At 34.4% G+C, this 18,148-nt stretch overlaps 1 protein-coding gene across 4 annotated transcripts in view; it reads left to right on the forward strand.

Moving 5' to 3' along the window:
• fer (fer (fps/fes related) tyrosine kinase) overlaps nt 1-16,767 on the forward strand; it is a 138,002-nt gene extending 121,235 nt beyond the window's left edge. For all 4 annotated transcript variants that reach the window (XM_069187109.1, XM_069187110.1, XM_069187111.1 and 1 more), the window contains 3 exons: nt 7,808-7,962; nt 8,668-8,790; nt 11,233-16,767. In XM_069187109.1, the coding sequence (XP_069043210.1) occupies nt 7,808-7,962; nt 8,668-8,790; nt 11,233-11,369 (415 nt within the window). In that variant the 3' untranslated portion in view covers nt 11,370-16,767. The remainder of the gene's footprint in view (nt 1-7,807; nt 7,963-8,667; nt 8,791-11,232) is intronic.
• The last annotated feature ends 1,381 nt before the right edge of the window (nt 16,768-18,148 follow it).

Raw genomic sequence — 18,148 nt, forward strand, 5'->3', positions numbered from 1 at the left:
ATAAAATATTTTTTTATTGACTTCAAGAGAAGAAATAGTACAAGATGAAATTTTGGGCATTTATGCTGTAGTGCCCTTTAAATTATTATGTAAATTACTTGTTATGGTTTCAGTGTATGCTTTGTCCATTGTGTGTCAAATCGCTAAAGTATACTATATGCTCGTATCAAAATTTGTTAGTTTATACAAAGGCAAAATTATAGAAGTGCTCAACATGTCTGAGAGTGTATCTGTGTAGTTACTGATGTATCTACAGATAGATTGCCCAGGTAAAACATCACTAGGTTTTGCATGTTTTGTTTGTTTTACCAGGGCAATTGTATACAGTTGTATGCAAATGTTTGGGAAGTCCTGGCCAAATTACGTTTTGTTGATTTTGTAATGAAAAGAAGTTAACCACAACCTGCAGTAACTGTGCTTTAAAATTTGCAGAAATATGTCAAGTTTAAGTTTGTTCGCTGCAGAGGTTGTGTTAACTTATTTTCATTAGAAAATCAACAAAACATGTAATTTGCCCAGGGGTGCCCAAGCGTTTGCATACAACTGTATCTGATATCTCTCACTATCACCACACCTGGGTGATGTGTGGCAACCACTGTGTAGTACTCATCTCACCAAATGGCAGATCAGTGGAGGACTGAAAAATGTTATCCACCCATTTTATAATTGTTTTATCAAATACATGGTCACGAAGGAGCCAGAGCCTATACCAGCAAGCTACGGTGACACAGCAGGATAGAGCCTGGATGGCACACAAAAACACAAACATGCACACCCTCACACCAGGGCTAATTTTCCCACAAGTCAATTAACCTACCTGTTTGTCTATATACTGTGGAAGGAAACCAGAGCCCCTGGAGGAAGGCCTTATGAACACAAGGAGAACACACAAACTTCACACAGATTCACCAACTGCTGAAAGAGGAACTTGAGTTTAGCCAGATTGTGAAAACCTAGATTGGAATTTAGCCTGGACACCAGGGTAATAACCCTGCTCTTATCAAGAGTGCCATAGGATAGTTTGTGACCACATAATCAATCATATCATAGGCACCACCACTGGCCACATCACCACTGGCCACACCACCACATTAATGTGCAATTTTAAAAGTCTTGGTGTGTATTGTTCCCTCTCTTAATTAATATAATATTACTAGTTTAAGTACTGTAGGTAGTTGTGTCAGCATGCGTAGTCTGGAACAAGTAATGGGTTTATTCCATGCTGAAATGAGAAGAAAGAAAACAAGTTTCGGCTGTGGAGCCTTCTTTGGGTGCGACCCTAACCCATAGCTGAAACGTTGTTTCCTTTCTTCTCTTTTCAGTGTGGAATAAACACATTACTTGTTCCTTTGAAATATTACTATATTTTGTTATGAATTTGTTTTCATGTTAACGTGTATCTGTAAAAGGTTTATCATATTTTATTGTAATGGATTTCATTTTTAAATAATTTGTACTATTATGATTTGTTTCTTGGTCGAAGCAGATATGGTACATTCTTCACTTTAGCGCTGTTTTCCACATCTTCAAAGTTCAAAGCAGTACGATTTTTTCAGACCGAAGGTCCTGAGTCTGCAAAATGATAAGGTTTGCATGAGAATCAAATCATATTTTAAATAAAGGTCAGGCATGAGAAGATAGATGGAATCCAAGGGTCTTAGGGGTATATTTCCCATTATAAATGTCAGCCTAGAAAAAACCCTAGAAGATTAAATCATGTTGAATACTGAATTAAGATATTGTACTCTTAGTGCTGGTATATAGGTTATCACCTTCATTTACCTTGACTGAAGATACACTCACCAAGTTTAATGTGGGTTATTTCTTCTGCCATGAGTAGACACTTGAGTAGTTCAAAAGAACGTATATAGATTCGTTTCAGTTTTTGTTTACTGTAGTCAGCTACTGTGGGTTATGTATGCTTATTTTTATGTAATTGTATATATTTTTAATGTTTTGTATGCAAATTATACCTTCTGTTTATTCGATCATTAATGTTTTAATCCACGTTTTAAAGCACAGGTCATTTAGACTGCATTTTCTAGAAGTGGAGAAATTGATTTGGTGCTTCAGTTGTCTGAATTTTCTGTGATTGTTCCTCAGAGAGAGATTCAAATGTCCAACTGATTATTTCATTAACATGTAAATTGGGAAATAGTCATTAACAGTAGAATTCACTGTTACCAATTGAAAATTTGTACATTTTTATTAACGTTTTTTTTATATTCAATTGTATTTGGCCAGAAATAACTATTGGATTTTTAGAGAGGCTTGGGTTAGCTTTGGGATAATGAGCAGTTTTAGTTTTTGTAAGGTCTTTACTTCTTTTCTTCATCTTTGTTAGAAATATTTAGGTTATGTATCCCCAATCCATTCTGTTTTTCCACAAATACAATTAATTTTATTCAGAATGGAAAAGTAGTTTACTGCCGTGCTAAAGTCAGTCTGATTGCTCATCAGTAGGTTGCTTCTTTCTCCTTTTCTCTTCCTAGAAACCTAACTGATTGCTTTTTGAGCATTTCTGATAATGGCTTATTTGTTGTGTACATTTCTTATTGATTTCTTGCTTGTCATTGTAGCAAGATTATTGAATTTTTCCCCTCTATTTTTACAGTTTCAATTGGCAACTGGAGCCTTTAAGGTGATGTCACTCTTTACTGTAGTGGCTATAAATTAAGCTTAAGAAAAGTATAGGTTAATGATAAAGTATGTTTTTTTAGTTACAAATGTAAAATATTTCCATTTTAATTTTAAAACACATGACTGGTGACTATCAAGTGGTCTGGTTGTGCTGAATGGACTCCTCTCTTTTGTTACCTTTCTGTTTTTATGTGCTTTTTTCCATACAAGAAAAAACAACAATGAACCAGAAACAAAGGACACAAATGACAGACTTTTTAATGACTTATTATTTGTTTATTGAGTTTTTTATATTCCTTTTGTTGTATAGAATAAAAAAAACTCAATTATACCTTTAAAAAACTGTTATCTTGCTTATAGTTGTAAACTTAAAGACATGGTTAGTAAATGCCTGCAATTTCTGCTTCATAGATCTACTACATATCATATACTGTATATAGATATTCTATACATTAGTTGAACTTGCATCTGAATCATATAACTCTGCTTGCACTTTTTACCAGTTGAACTGTTTGGGCACCCAGAATTATTGTTTTGTTTTGTAAGCTGCCTTATCTTTTTAGGATTTTAGAGGGTGCACAGTGCAGGAACACATTATTGGATTTGGTTGTTTACTAGAGTATCAGTTTCAAAATTAAAGGTATACCTTGAGTAATGTCCTCTTTACACAGAGCAAGCTAAGCGAGTATACAGTACTCTAATAAAACAATTTTCTGAAGAAAAGATAATCCTGATGGAAAAGTGCCTCTGATGTTTGAATTCCGTTTTCCAAATCTAATCTCCCTCATTGCTCTTACTTATCTCATGGAAGCAGTTACTTTTAGCAGCAGGATAACATACCAACTATTCCTGTGGAGACTCAGGTAGTCAGCAAAAATGTGTTTCTTTTTTTAAAAAAAAACTGAAGTGGCTATGGGCTCCATTACATTCAGTGCCTTTTAATTATATGAATCCCAGCACTCAGTGGTCAAGGTTTGGGGGCCTTCTCTACTAGTATGTGGAATTTAAATCCCTGCCTCCGTGATATCAGCTGAAACTCATGCACTTCTTTTTACAGACCTGTCTTTAATAGACCTTTGGTATCCAAGCCTTTACAAAAAGCAGTGAAGTGATGAATTATTTAAAATATGTAGTTATTTTTTGGCAGATCATTGTAAGAAACTGTGGGTACAACAAAACTATTTTTAAATTGCAGCACTTATTAACAATACAGTAATTTTTTTAAATTCGGAAAAGGTTAAATGGAGACTTCTAAATCCTGCTGCATAGGACATTTTCAAATTTTGCTTTTTAACCTTGAAATTCTAGCTTAGCTTTTGCATTTTTTATTCACTTAGCTTTTCAGTCTTGTCTTTAGTAAACAGGGATCTTAAGCAAAGTCTGTGGCATATTGGAGATTTTTAAAAGCAGTTACATATAATTTAATGAATACCTCTTAATCATCACTTATTGTATAGAAATAGGCTAGATCTGATATGAAGTAAATAAATGAACAAAACCTGATTTTTGTTGCTGTTTCACACTTGTGTTACAATAGGTACTGTACACCATAGATTATGCCTGAAGTACTTATTCAAAAGTATAAGACTATTTTATGTTGATGGTGTATTGTTTTTCTACATTCATACCTCCTCACCTCCAGTCTTTGATATGAAACACCAATATAATGTGAGATAGCTCACTTCAGATAGAGGCTGCTGTCAGGTAGTGGAATCTATAGACATTTGCAGAAGAAAACAAGTCAGATCACCAGGTTTGCAGTCCAGTGATCTTAGAAGTACATGATATATCGGTCTTTTTTCCCATTTAGTTTTGTACCAAAAGATCAGTGTCTCTCAAAATTGCTAACTTAATTATAGTGAAAGAAGTGTCCAAATCCAAATTAAGACAAGCTTGATTCATCCAAGCATAATGCATTTAGTCAGCATAGAAGTATAAAATGGCAATCAGTCTCTGCCATTTTTACGTGATTGAACCTTTCTTAAATCAATTAAAGCTCAGGGAGAAACATGGACTGTTCTTGTGCTAGCAGATTTGCAGCTGTGAACCTGACTGAGCTGCGACTTAGTTCACAATATAAGAACAAGTAAGGGATATAACATTGAATTAATTAAAAAAAACATTGTAGCAGTGGGATTTATCAAATTTCCTAAATATTCTGTATTTCAGAAATAAAGCACACCTGAAGACGTCTGAACAGAAACTTTGCATTTCTCCTTTTGTGTTTCTGTGTGAAATTTACCTTTGCTTGTTCCTTTAAAAACAAAAGAATTTACCCTTATGCATGAGCTGCTTGAATAAAGAAATTAGCATTTTGTTTCTGTATACGCAGCAGAATAATTGAGAAAATCAACAGCAAGGAGTATCTTTTGCTTTGCTGTGTAAGGCTAGAAAGGTTTCCCTGTTATGTTATGAGAAAAGAAGAGCCTTTGATTTTTACACAATGCAGTGTAGTGCTCTTTGATAAGAAATAGCTGTTTCATTAAATTATTTTCATGGGATAAAAGGAGAACATCTGGAAACCAAAAGGATTCTTTATAGTTAGAGGTATGCATGGAATCACTTGGCACTTGGCAGTACCTGATTGCTGTGAAGAATGTAAACAGCCACTTGTTTGTAGTTTGAGTAATATTGAAAGCTTGACAAAAGTGACTATTTGTTCTTCTTAATAAACTACTTAGAAATATTTAGCATTTGCAAGCAGGCATTCCTGATTGCAGTTATATTTGTGGTACTTTTTACATACAGTACCATGTGCATGTAAAGATTTTCAATATACCTATACCCATGTTCCTCTGAATATTAAGCAAAGCAAACTAGACACAGTGAGATCATGTTTTATTTTTTTTTGTAAACTTTAAATACATTTAATTGCAATGTGTCTGTCTCCAGTGTGAGAGAAGACCTGGAATGTTATATAACAAAGCTCATTACATTTCCTGACTTGTAGGGAAATCTGGTAATTAAACTAGCTTTTATCTGGAACTGAACAAAACTTTCAGAGTTGCAAATTATTTACATACTAAATATATATAATTTGTACATTATAAATACACATTATATAATGTCGTTTATCAATGTACATCATTTGTTTTATATTTATGTAGTAATGTTGTAGTTTTTTACTACATAAAATAAGGATTTTTATTTTATTTGTAATTTACTTTAATGTTTAATTTATATGATGTTTCTATAATAGCCAATTAATGGGTACATAAAAAAAGAATGTCACAGATGAACAGACATACAAGCATCTGGCTGCATTTTTACATGCAAACACCTGCCTTGTTATTTAACAAATAAAATACATTTTAAATATCTTAAAAAATGTTTGCTGCTCATAGGTCAGGATTCTGATAAATTTACAATGATCATGTTTTCCATTGTTTAGATTTTTTCACAATGTTCCTGTAAACTTAACTTTGGCCAACTCTGTTCTGAAATAAAAAAAAACACAAAATAAAGTGAGATGTTGATTCTCTTAACATCTCACCTGCTCCATTTTTTGCCTAAGCAGTCTGTCAAGCACTGTTTATACCTAGCACTGCTCACTAAATGCAGATTATGAAAATTATGCTGTCCTAGTTTTCTGGAATTGTCTTTTTTTTTGCATATTTCTTAATTTTATTTGTATATTTGCATGTACCAATAATGAATTTGATCTAATTGCTTTGTGAAACAATTCACAAGACCTGTTCTGGTAGCAGGACAGACACGAGCTAACCACTGAATAGAGTTCTGTCTTCAATGGTAGGAGTATGTGTTACACCAGTCATGAAAGCTTTAATGTTGTTAAGAACATATTGAATGTTGTGGGTGCGGAGGGGATAGAGTGGTTCATATTTATAGATGAAACGGCCTACACGCTGATGGCTGGAAAGAGAATGAATGTCAAACATTTCACCTGAATTTCAGGTGAATTCACCACAGGCAAGATGGAATACAGCCAAGTTCTACCTTGAGTGGCATTATTAAAATATTTGTTGAATTACTTAACTGCTTTCTGGAAAATGGATGTTCATGGTTAGAGGAAGTATTATTATTATTACTATTATTATTATTATTATTATTATTATTAATACAGAGCTTTTCTGGACACTCCATTCAAAGCATTATATAGGTAATAGGGACCACTCCGCCACCACCATGATGTGAAGGCAGCCAAAGTGCTCCAGTAAGCTCACTACACATCAGCTGTCTGTGGGGAGCAGACCAGAGTGCAAGCTACAAGAAGAAGAATATGAGAATACATTCTCATCATATGATTCTTCAGTTAATATCAGTGTTCATATAAATGGTAATAACAGAAGTTATTATCGATTTACATAAGCAACACCACCAGAGAAAAGCAGATTTATAGTTGGATCTGATATAACCACCAGACACGCAGAGATAGGCATATGGTAAAACAGCTCTCTTTAATTACAGTGCCAGGAGACAAACGTACACAAAAAACCTAGGTCACTTCTGAGTTGTAACTAAAGAAACCTTCTTAATTAGAGTCTTAATGGTCCTCTCTATAATTAGCAAGGAAGCTAAGCTTCTTAGAGTCTATTTGATTCTCTGGTTTTGATGCCAATATCCAAACTCACTGTGGCCAAAGGATGTTTACTCATTCCTTCGCTTTCTGGTGAAGGGTATAACAGAAAATCTGCTCTATTAAAACAGCAGATGCCACCAACTGGGGGAAGTGTTTAGGTTTTGTTTTTTTTAATTAGTCACCTGACTAATCATTCTTCAGCCGACCAGTCAGGTGACGGTGCATGGATAAACTTCCTCTTAAGCCTTATGGGAAATGTAGTTGAGGCAAGGACCTCTATCTAACCTTTTCTTACTGCCCTCTCTGATAGTCAGAGATAATAACTTCTAGTGTAGTTATGCTTGTTTTCATTTTTCCTGAAGCCCGGTAACACAACTGAAGCAAGTTATCCTTCTTTGCTTTTCATTTTAAAATTAAATTCTAAAGATCCATAGTGCTCTGAATTTTTTGGTACTTCTCAGCTGTGGATCAGTTTTGACCAGGGACTATGTTCAGATCCTCAGCTTCATTTCCCTTTTATCTGAATTGTATTTGATTGCAGAGGTGTCTCATTTAACTTCCCTTATCGTCAATCTTTCTTTTTTCGATGGCTACTGATACCTGGTGGTGTGTTTTGTCCAAACACAGGGATCTTGCTGCAAGAAACTGTCTGGTGGGAGAAAATAATTTACTGAAGATAAGTGATTTTGGAATGTCCAGACAAGAGGATGATGGAATATATTCATCTTCGGGCCTGAAGCAGATTCCTATCAAATGGACAGCCCCCGAGGCTCTAAATTATGGTAAGGAAAGGATTTTTCTTGGTAGTCTTAATGGACAACACTAACATTGTTAAAACACAATAATAAGATTTTTAAACAATTTATGTTTTGTTTATAAGCCCTAATTTAAAAATTGCAGCTGTCTTTGAACATATTGGTATATTTTGTAAAGCTTGTGAACATTCAGTTTTTTGGACAGAGATTTACACCAGATTGTTTAAAATGATAGAATAACAAGTACAATATTTCTGTCATGCATCCTCTTTGGATAGTGTAGGAATTTTAATTGCTTCACAAAACCCTTGAGCTTTGATGTTTTTTAATGTCACATTAGAAAAGGCAGAGAAACAGTGGTTCTGTTGTTTTTATTGCTGATATTGTAAAATATTTTAGAAATGCCACATGTATTTTCACCCCTAATTACAAATTCTGCAACTATCTGACGACTCTGACCATATGAAACAACTTTTCTATTAAAAGTCTCCCAACATTTTGCTGAACTGAAGATGTGAAGCTCTTGTAATATTTTAGTTTCATTGTTTAAAAAGTAGGTATTCTAGATTGCACATTTTATTTGAGAGTACTTTTTGAATAGTAGAAAAATTTACAGTGGAGACGGTTGTACACCTTATTTTATAATACAGATAAATGCTTGAAGACATCATTGTAAAAAGCAGGCTCAACTCAGCTAACCACAGATCTGATGTTTTGTTTTCTTTTTCCTAGGGAGATACAGTTCAGAAAGTGATGTATGGAGTTATGGCATTCTTTTATGGGAGACATTCAGTTTAGGAGTCTGTCCTTACCCAGGAATGACAAACCAACAAGCTCGGGAACAAGTGGAGAAAGGTAAGTGTGAAGTTCCTAGTTCAACCATAACTACGATTTGATCACCCTTTCCCAGCCATAAGCCACACAAACTGAAAAGCACCTAAAGGGTGATTTTTGCTACACCAAATTAATTATCCAAGGACCTGAGATTAATTACCACTACTGGGTGTCTTAGGGGTTATATCACAATGGCAGACTTCTATTGTAAATGAGCCCTGTTATTTAGTCATACTGGCATCCATTGCCAAGTAACAGGAGGTAAACAACAGTTGATGTTGTTGGTAAACATCAACTGTAAATGTGTAGTTATTTGTTTTATTCATGCATCAAAACATGCTTTATGCATAGTATATCTCCTACGAAAACAAATTCATTTTATAACGTAATACCACCACCAATCACTAGCTAATAGTCCTTATCACAGTTTCATTCTTCTCTGTCTTAATGGCAGACTCATTGACTTAATGAAGCACTGAACGTGTAGTTTCACCTTGAACGAGCCAGTAAACAATTCCAAATTTAGTTTCCAAGGACGCAACATTTCATGCCCTTTTTGCACTTTTTAATATACAATTGAGTTTATGATTACAGGCCTTGTTCATGAACAACACCTAGTCAGCATAACTACATGAGGTCTTTGATGGGTGGATCCGAGAGTAGGCCGGACAGAGACTGCACAGAGGCAATAAGAAGATCTTAAATTACAGCTGTGCATGCACAAAGCTCTCTATCTCAAAATAAATGGGCTGTTGTGGAAAAAAACAAATGCATTTATATGATATACTGTATAACAGCACAGATTCAAATTATTGGCAGGCATCATTGTATGCATGGGCAAAGTCACATGAGTCCAAACACAGTTCACCTTTACACTGTACACATTTATTGATATGCCTCAGTAACCATGTTCCAGTGATTTCCAACAGCAGGCAGTAACAGTTAGTATACCTTGGGTGCAGGGAAACAGGAAAGGTGCTTGTACAGGTCTAGTTGGCTCAGAGAAGCCACAACCATGTCACATATTAGGGTTGTTGTTGTTGTTGTTATTTTTAGGGAGTAGTATAGAAAGTAGTCAAAGTATTAATGTCATTCAAAGTGGCTGGGTAGCTTGTTCCAAACTCCTACAGCCCTTTGGGAAAAGAGGTGCCTCCTGTTTTCAGTTTTAAATACATATAAATTCCATATTCCATTCCATATTCCATATAGTGTCCACTTTCTTCTGGTTCATGATTCATGATTCTGGTTGATGAAGTCCTCTGGGCTGACTTTATCAAAACCTTTCATGATTTTGAATGCTTGTATAATGCTTGCCCTTTCTGTTCAAGACTAAAAAATTTCAGGTACTTCAGCCTGTCATTGTAAGACATTTCCTTAAGTTTTGTAATATATCTAACTTTTTTTCTGGACAAATTACAGAGCAGCAATATTTCTTTCAATACAACAGTGACAAAAATAACACACAATATAAGGTATGCTTATATATACATCCTAATACATGTGATGTTGATTAGATGTTAAACCGTGGTCCTGACTCTCAGTGGTCATTAAAGATCCCCAGGCATTTATCAACAAGAGTAGGAGGTTATCCTTGTGTCTGAGCCAAATTTCTCCCTAGCCCTTTTCCATGGCCTCTAAATTGTCCCCATGTATGATTCGCTTGCACCTGCCCTTGACCTGCGCTAGACTGCCGCCCCATCCAGGGTGTACCCTGCCTTGTGCTCAAGGCTTGCCTGGTAGGCTCCGGCTTCCTTCGACACCGTATGATATAAAGCGGTTTGGCAAATGACACGACATGACCTATGTCTAACTTTTCCACATTATCTACAAAAATCTACATTTCGTGTGAAAAATAACACCAAAGTCTTTTTCATTAGTTGAACCCTCTTGTTCAGTTTACATTTTTGTATTTATTGGTTAAGTGTTTTCCACTTGCTTGCAAAACACTGCTTTTGTTTATTAAATGTTGCCAACAGGTGTTTGTCCAGTCTTGAATTATGTTAAAATCATTTTGAGTTTTCTTTGCTGCTTCAACGGGGATTAAAAATTCTCATATTTTCATGTAATCTGCAGACATAACTAGTTTATTAACTATAGCTGAATGTAGATCACTGATGTAAATTAGAAAGCAGTGGTCCCAGTATAGATCCCTGTGGTACTCCACTAATTACCTGCGTTTTCCCAAATGCTTACTTCCTCCAATTTGATAATTAATCTTTTATGAGGAACTTTAATCAAAATAGCTGAGTGTTTACTGTAATTCATTCTGTGTTTGAATAAGCCCTTTGCAACAGCTTCCTCATTTTTATGTCTCCTTATAATTTTGAAGTGAAAACAACTACTGCTTGAGGCAGGGACTTGGCTGCCTACCTAAAATAAAGCAAAAGCATTAAAGGCTACATATATAGAACAAGTGTCTACTATGTCTGTATGCCTTCTTTCATTCTTTTTTATCCACTGTAGGTTACAGAATGACCTGTCCACAGAAGTGTCCAGAGGAGGTCTACAAAATAATGCAAAAATGCTGGGAGTATAAACCTGAAAATCGTCCCAAATTTGCTGACATACAAAAAGAACTTGCATTAGTGAAGAAAAAATAGTCCATATAAAAATTCAGTATCACCATGTTATGCAAACTATTTTATATCTAGGAATACAGAGATAACATTGCTATTTGCCTCAACATCAACACTATTTTAACGTGATCATATGTGTAAAATATTCTGGTGTTAATTTTGTTTCTAGCATCACAGTGCCATTGTCCTAACTATTTTAGTGAATTTTAGGTGCAGCCTAAAATTCCACTATTGTTGAGTTCAGTATAATGTGTTTTGATTTTATTTTTGCCCTTTTTCTTATTATCACATTTTGCCAGACTTGAAAGGCTCTAAATTGAACTCTTCAGTTAAAGCCATGACACGTGATTGTGTTTACTCATTTGTTGTAAAGCACAAATTTTAGAAACAAATGGCAAAGTTAAATCAGTAAAGGAAACTCCAGGGTTATCTTTTGTCCATTCCCTGTTTGTGATTCTACTACGTGTTAGGATGGAAATATCACCCTGGCATAACTGCTAAGCTGTTTTGAATCATATGAAATCAGACCAAACTTACATGTTTAATCAAACCAAACTTTGGAATGGCTGAAAATGTTGGACTCCTTTCAGGGCAAGCTTTATTTTGGGGGAATTAATTTTGGGTGTGCAGTAAGCATTATTTTCATTACTTTATTTTGGCCTTTTCCAGTAGACAACGTTAAACTATTTGCATCCAACAACTTAACAATTGGATATATTCTACAATATGAGGTAGATCACAGCTACATAGGTGAAGTCCATGTTCTACATAATATTCTTTCTAAGACTCTTCAAGTTCATTTTGCTTTCATAAGGTTATAAACCAGTTATTATATGCGTAAGTCAATAAATAAAGTGAATTGGTAACTTATCCACAAACTCTCATTTACAGATGGGAAGATATTTTTGATAAAGTCCCTTCACAAATACACATTTACCACTTTGTCACATGGTGTGGATGTGATCATAATAAAATTATCTTGATTTAATAAATATGAATTTATAATCTCATCACACATTCCAACCGTGGGGAGCTTGTATTATCAGGACAAAAAGATGAAACCTCAGTAGTTACAAGATCTGGACAGTAAGGAGGCAGGGATGCTCTTGTGCTCTTATAGTCGTAATGAAAAGAATTGTATGAAGAGATGATAAAGAGTCTATTCCAAAAGATTTTGCTAGGACTGGCTGACACTCGCAAGAGTGACTTCTTCCATTCATCAGTTCATCATTTTCGGTATCCACATAGCACCCACTTTGTGGAAATCCAGAATATTGTGGATTACAGTGTGCACTGTACCATAAGATGTGTCTGCGATGACAGTGACACCATCTATTGATGGCCAATGTTCACACACATCAGTGCGTCAATCCTGGCCACATTGTCTTCTTTAGCTGCAGTTATTGTTTGCCTTGGCTGTTTGTTATGGACATGTCATTCCTTTTTGAGACCATTCAACCATTTATAATTTTTTTTCCATATAGTGTTGTCTTTCTCCTATGAACATTGCATGTTTTAACATTGCTGGGTCACTGATCTAGAATGGTGCACTCTTTCACTGGGACTTTACAGTGTGGCTGATTTTTAAATCCTTTATTTATCCAGGAAAACCAATTGAGAATAAGTTATCATTTATGATACCTGGACACTTTATACAGCAAGCCATTTACTAGAACAACCTGTGTAAAGAACCTTGCTCCAAGGTACAATAGTAACATTCCACCTGGGTTTACCCACTTAGTAAATCACTCACTTGCTGCTTCAGCGTTACACATAGTACAATTTTATTGCACACTTGTACTCTTATTAAAAATATTTTTTCCTATTTATTGACTTACAGTCATTATTTAGTTTCTCTGTTTTTATTAATGGCTGTATTTACAATGACAGTTGATAAGCAGAGTGTAACAAAGAATTTCAGCATTGTTTACTTAGTCTTCAAGAAGGCAGGTAGGCACAGAAAATAGTTTATAAATAAGGTGTCTAAACAGTGTCACAGTAGTTCTTCCTTATATTTCTGCTAGTTGTTTCTGATCCTAGTTCAGAAGCTTCAGGAAGCTGGTACTGTTTAATATTACTTAATTCTAAGTACCTTAGCACAAATAAACATCAGATCATTTTGGTATATTTATAATGGAGCTATAACCCATGTACTTAAACACCTAAACCTAAATTTAGCGCAACATATAGATTTTGTGCTGCATGAAGCTTATCAATGTGACATGTATATGTGACACTGCTGATCTTTGGTTGGGTAGTTGAGATAATCGTTTAGCATCGGAAAAAAAAATATCCCTAGAATATTTTGGAGTGTACAGTATGTGCCAGTGCAGTGTTTTACTGTCATTGCAGGAAAGTAAAAACCATAGTTTCTTTAATCACTCAAAAAATCTTGCTTTAGGGAAGGAGCACTCCGTTTGCTTAGATTAAGTTATAAAAATATTTTTATGGACAAGTATCATGGGTCATACCATGATTGTAAAAGCTAACAACCTATCAGGAATCCTGACTAATACAAGATATGGGTATAATGAGGAAAGGAAACCTTCAAGATTTTACTGTCATATAAGAGCACTGAAAATGTCTTGTTAACTAAACCTAAAACATAGGTAACCCTTTTCAATTTGGAACTATAGTTTTATGGATTTCATTTTCTTTGAAATGGTATCAAGATCCACATTATACAGATATTACACTACAGGCATTACTTATTGAGAGAGCTCAAGTGCCCATGTTTTAATGTGAAGATATCCCTTAGGGTCCTTAATGGAAATGCTGTTATTTGTTAGCCTTGTTTGAAGCCTGTAGTTTTAGAAAACTATAATAGATTTCATTGTCCACAATGCATTAAACATGTGTAGTACAGAATCATGAAAAAAAGTGTTGAAGAGAGTGGCTCTGGAGCTCTGGTGTGATCTCCCAGTACTATCAGCATTCATATATTACCCTCTCTGGGATTCCAATAAAGGCTTTTTCCATAAAGGAAGGAAAACTGCAGGTTCAAGTGCAATTTTTAAATATATATTTTTTCAGTTCTTACATTGGATATATGTATAGACTTTGGATGTGTCACATTTAATTTGCCTTCCATATACATTGCTGAAACAAAGTAACATACAATACCAGTTTTTACTTATTTTAAATATTAAAATTTTCTCCTGAAGATTTTTTTACAAACTTTAAGTCAGCCTTTTTGATAAGAAAAGAACGTTAAATATTTTTTTTCAAATGCAACCTTTTCCCCAGATGTGTTTATCGAGTTTTTTTAAGCATGTACAATTTTGTTACTGCTATAGTCTTCAGTTTGTTATTAGTAGGTCTCAAAATGAGTTTACTGGCAGATAAAATAAGAATTTGTCTTAATCACATCACACATTAGGCTAATGCTTTCTAGCTTCTAACATAAACAACAATTTCATTATATATTTTTATCAGTATCCTGGCATTTTTAAGCATTCTATTTTTAATGTTCTTTCTCAAAACAAATTTTCCTTTCTTTATTAAAAAACGTTTCTGAAATGACTGTATTTACACCATCTTTTTTATAAAATGTAGAAAGCAGTGGTATATTTTCGAATATCAGGAACCAAAGCCACAGCTAAATATTCTGATAAGAAGACTCATGTATGTTTATTTTTTTATGTTTGTTTATTTTGACGGATCCTCAAATAATTATGACCAACTTGTTATAGTAGATTTTTTTAAGGTTCAGGAGTATTGTCCAAGCTTTATCATCTTCTTTTGTACATATTTTGTATAAAACACAATGTAACAATTTGCAAAAAGTAATCTTAGCACTCACAAAGGAAATCTTTTCAGTCATCTATAATTTTACTGTTTTTTTAACAGTGTCTGTTTTGAATACCCAGGTTATACTTAGCAACATCATAATTGTATTGTCCATTCTTATAACAGCATGTTAGTGTATTTTGTACATTTAGTCCTGTATATAACAGAGATCATTTGTGCTTTCTGTGTCTTTTCAATATAAACACAATAAATGAGACAGTGAAAGATGTTTATTATATTTTAATTTTTGTGTTTATTTCATTGATGGAAAACACACGTGGTTACTGGAAAAACAAGATAGGGGAACTTTAATTATAAATAATTGCACACCTGCTAAAAACAGAAATTCACCCTGAGCAACTTTCACAGATGATTTTCAATCTCTTGAAACTTTATTGCTCCGTTATAAATTAGAGTTGCATAAAATGAACTTTTATGTTCAGCTCTAATTGTTCACAAAAAGTAACTATAAAGTCAATATGGGTATAAACAAGTAGATACTAGTAGATAGGCAAAAAGTGCTAGATATGTTCTGTAATGTTAATAAAACCACCCACCTAATTAGTGTACTATAATTTTCAAGTTTTATTTATTTTGAATTATACTCGACTGTCTTAATCCATTTTTATTATTATGCCTTTGTTTTCTTGCTGTAATTCTTACTACCATGTGAGTATTAAACTCAGATTTAAGTTCAGATATAGAACTTTACTTCTTATTATTAAATGTATAAACTGACCAAACTATGAGTTTCTGATGTATGATTGATTCTCGATTCTTCTCCTTTTATAGTATAGATCCACCACAACATTCTGTAGGAAGATTGTACTTCTGTGAATGTAAAATCTGTGAAATTAGTTAATTTAAAAATGTATCCCTAAAATTGAAATGAAACATACTACAAAAACTGTCAGACATTCTCAGTATAATATTCTAAATAGTATATGAAGAGCAAAGTCAAACATTTCATACACTTTTGCCCAGCATAATGTGGAAACAAAAGCAAAACCAGTTTTGGCCATATTAAAGTGCACTCATTAATATAATGCATTGTACTACTAATTAATTTCATTTAAATCTTTATCCAATGAGACTTACATTTGTACCCATTTATACACATTAGTATTTTGCTAGAACAATTCAGGTGAGTTGCCTTGCTCAGTAATATAACAGCAGTGTCTCACCTAGGATTTGCTGCCATGCGCCACAATATTGATACTGTCTTTTAAGTGTAAGACCAAAAAACTGTAGTAGTGTCCAGCAACATTAGAGTCCAGTCTTTCTGAAATAGATTCAATTGGTAACACTGGACTTTATCCTGAAAGTATCATGATTATAATGAAAAAAATAACCTGCATGCAAAACATTATATATATATACAAACTTTTTTCAGTACCTTTACCCTAAGACACTGTATTTAAAGTAGGAATAGTCATTCCTTGATACTTATGCAAACAATTTTATGTTGCTTTTTTTGAAGCAAACACCCAGAGTTACTGATTGTTTTATTTTCTGTGTATTATTTTCATTAGCTTTCTTTGTGAAGAGAGCTGTATTGGACCCATCACACGATTGACATGTTCAAGGTTCATGTTAATACTGTGTACTTGCAATAAAAACATATTGTGTTTAACTTGTGTGATTGTTTTGTTCTTGGGAATGAAGGTAAAACAAGTGAAATACTTGATTTATTACTCACAGAAGCAGCTCAGGAAGATCACGTTCTATTTGTGCCTGGTGACGTTTATTTTTACTTGTTTTTATAAATTACATATGTTAAGGTCATCGTGATGGAGAGGTTTGACAAGAGTCAGCACATGCATGCACCATACCTGCCACACTATACCTTTATTATTGCTTTCCACACTGATTTTCACCTTTCTGTTCACTCCACTCAAAGTGCTTTACAAGTACTACACCACTAGCAATGTTTAGCATCTACCTGGATGATGCAACAGCAGCCAAAGTGCACCAGTACACTCACCACAAATCTATCAGTGGGGAAGAGAACAGAGTGATGAAGAAATAAATACAGTAGATGGAGGTTATTAGGAGGGCATGATTGGTAAAAGCCAGGGGGGAAATTTATATTGGCTAGGACACCACCAATTTGGCTAACACCCCTACTCTTTTCAAGAAGAGTCTTGGGATTTTTAATAACCACAGTGACTCAGGGCCTGTTTTACATCTCATCCAAAGGACCGGGCCTTTTTTTTTTTACAGTATAGTTTCCCAATATTATACTGGGTTATTAGGACCCATACAGACCTACTAGTCACATTAATGCTTCTTCAAGCAGCTTTCCCAGGAGGTCTCTCACCCAAGTACTGGCCTGGCTCACACCTGCTTAGCTTCAGTGGGTTGCTAATTGTGATTTACAGCGTAATATAGCTGCTGGCACATCATGTGGCCTTGTACATGTAACCTGAAAGAATTAAAAGCAAACATAACATCAGAAACTAATTTTGCAAATTTTCAATTACAGTTGAGCCATGCTAATCAACTCGGAAACTCAAACTTCAACTTCCTGTCCTACAACGGCTACATAAGGCATCCTTGCACATCATCCTCAAACGTATTTACCTTTCTGCAAGAGTTCTACTATTCATCCTAGTCATAATAACACTGTTAGGCATTTTATGGTGAAGATATGAATATCCAGTCAGAAGTATCTAGGGCTTTGTGAAAACACGGGACTCATTATCAAATGAGTTTTGTCATGTTGAAAAAAACTACAGACGGTAAATAGAGCTGAGCTGGAAAAGCAAATGCCGCTTTAGTTTTAGTTGCAGTTCTGTAAGGGTGTAATGAATACTGGGTTTTGTTTCAGTTTCATTGCAGTGGAATCTTCACTACTTTGAAGAAAAGTCAATTGTAAATTGCTGTTGTACCCTTTAGCAAGATACCTGTCCAGAGGTATCTTTCTGGGGAAATAGAAAATGTCTAGCTATATAAAAGGATGCAAATGTAAATTGCTTTGGATAAACGTATCACCAAAATAAATTGTTTCATTT

This window comes from Lepisosteus oculatus, chromosome 3, assembly GCF_040954835.1.
Source record: "Lepisosteus oculatus isolate fLepOcu1 chromosome 3, fLepOcu1.hap2, whole genome shotgun sequence".
NCBI lineage: Eukaryota > Metazoa > Chordata > Actinopteri > Semionotiformes > Lepisosteidae > Lepisosteus > Lepisosteus oculatus.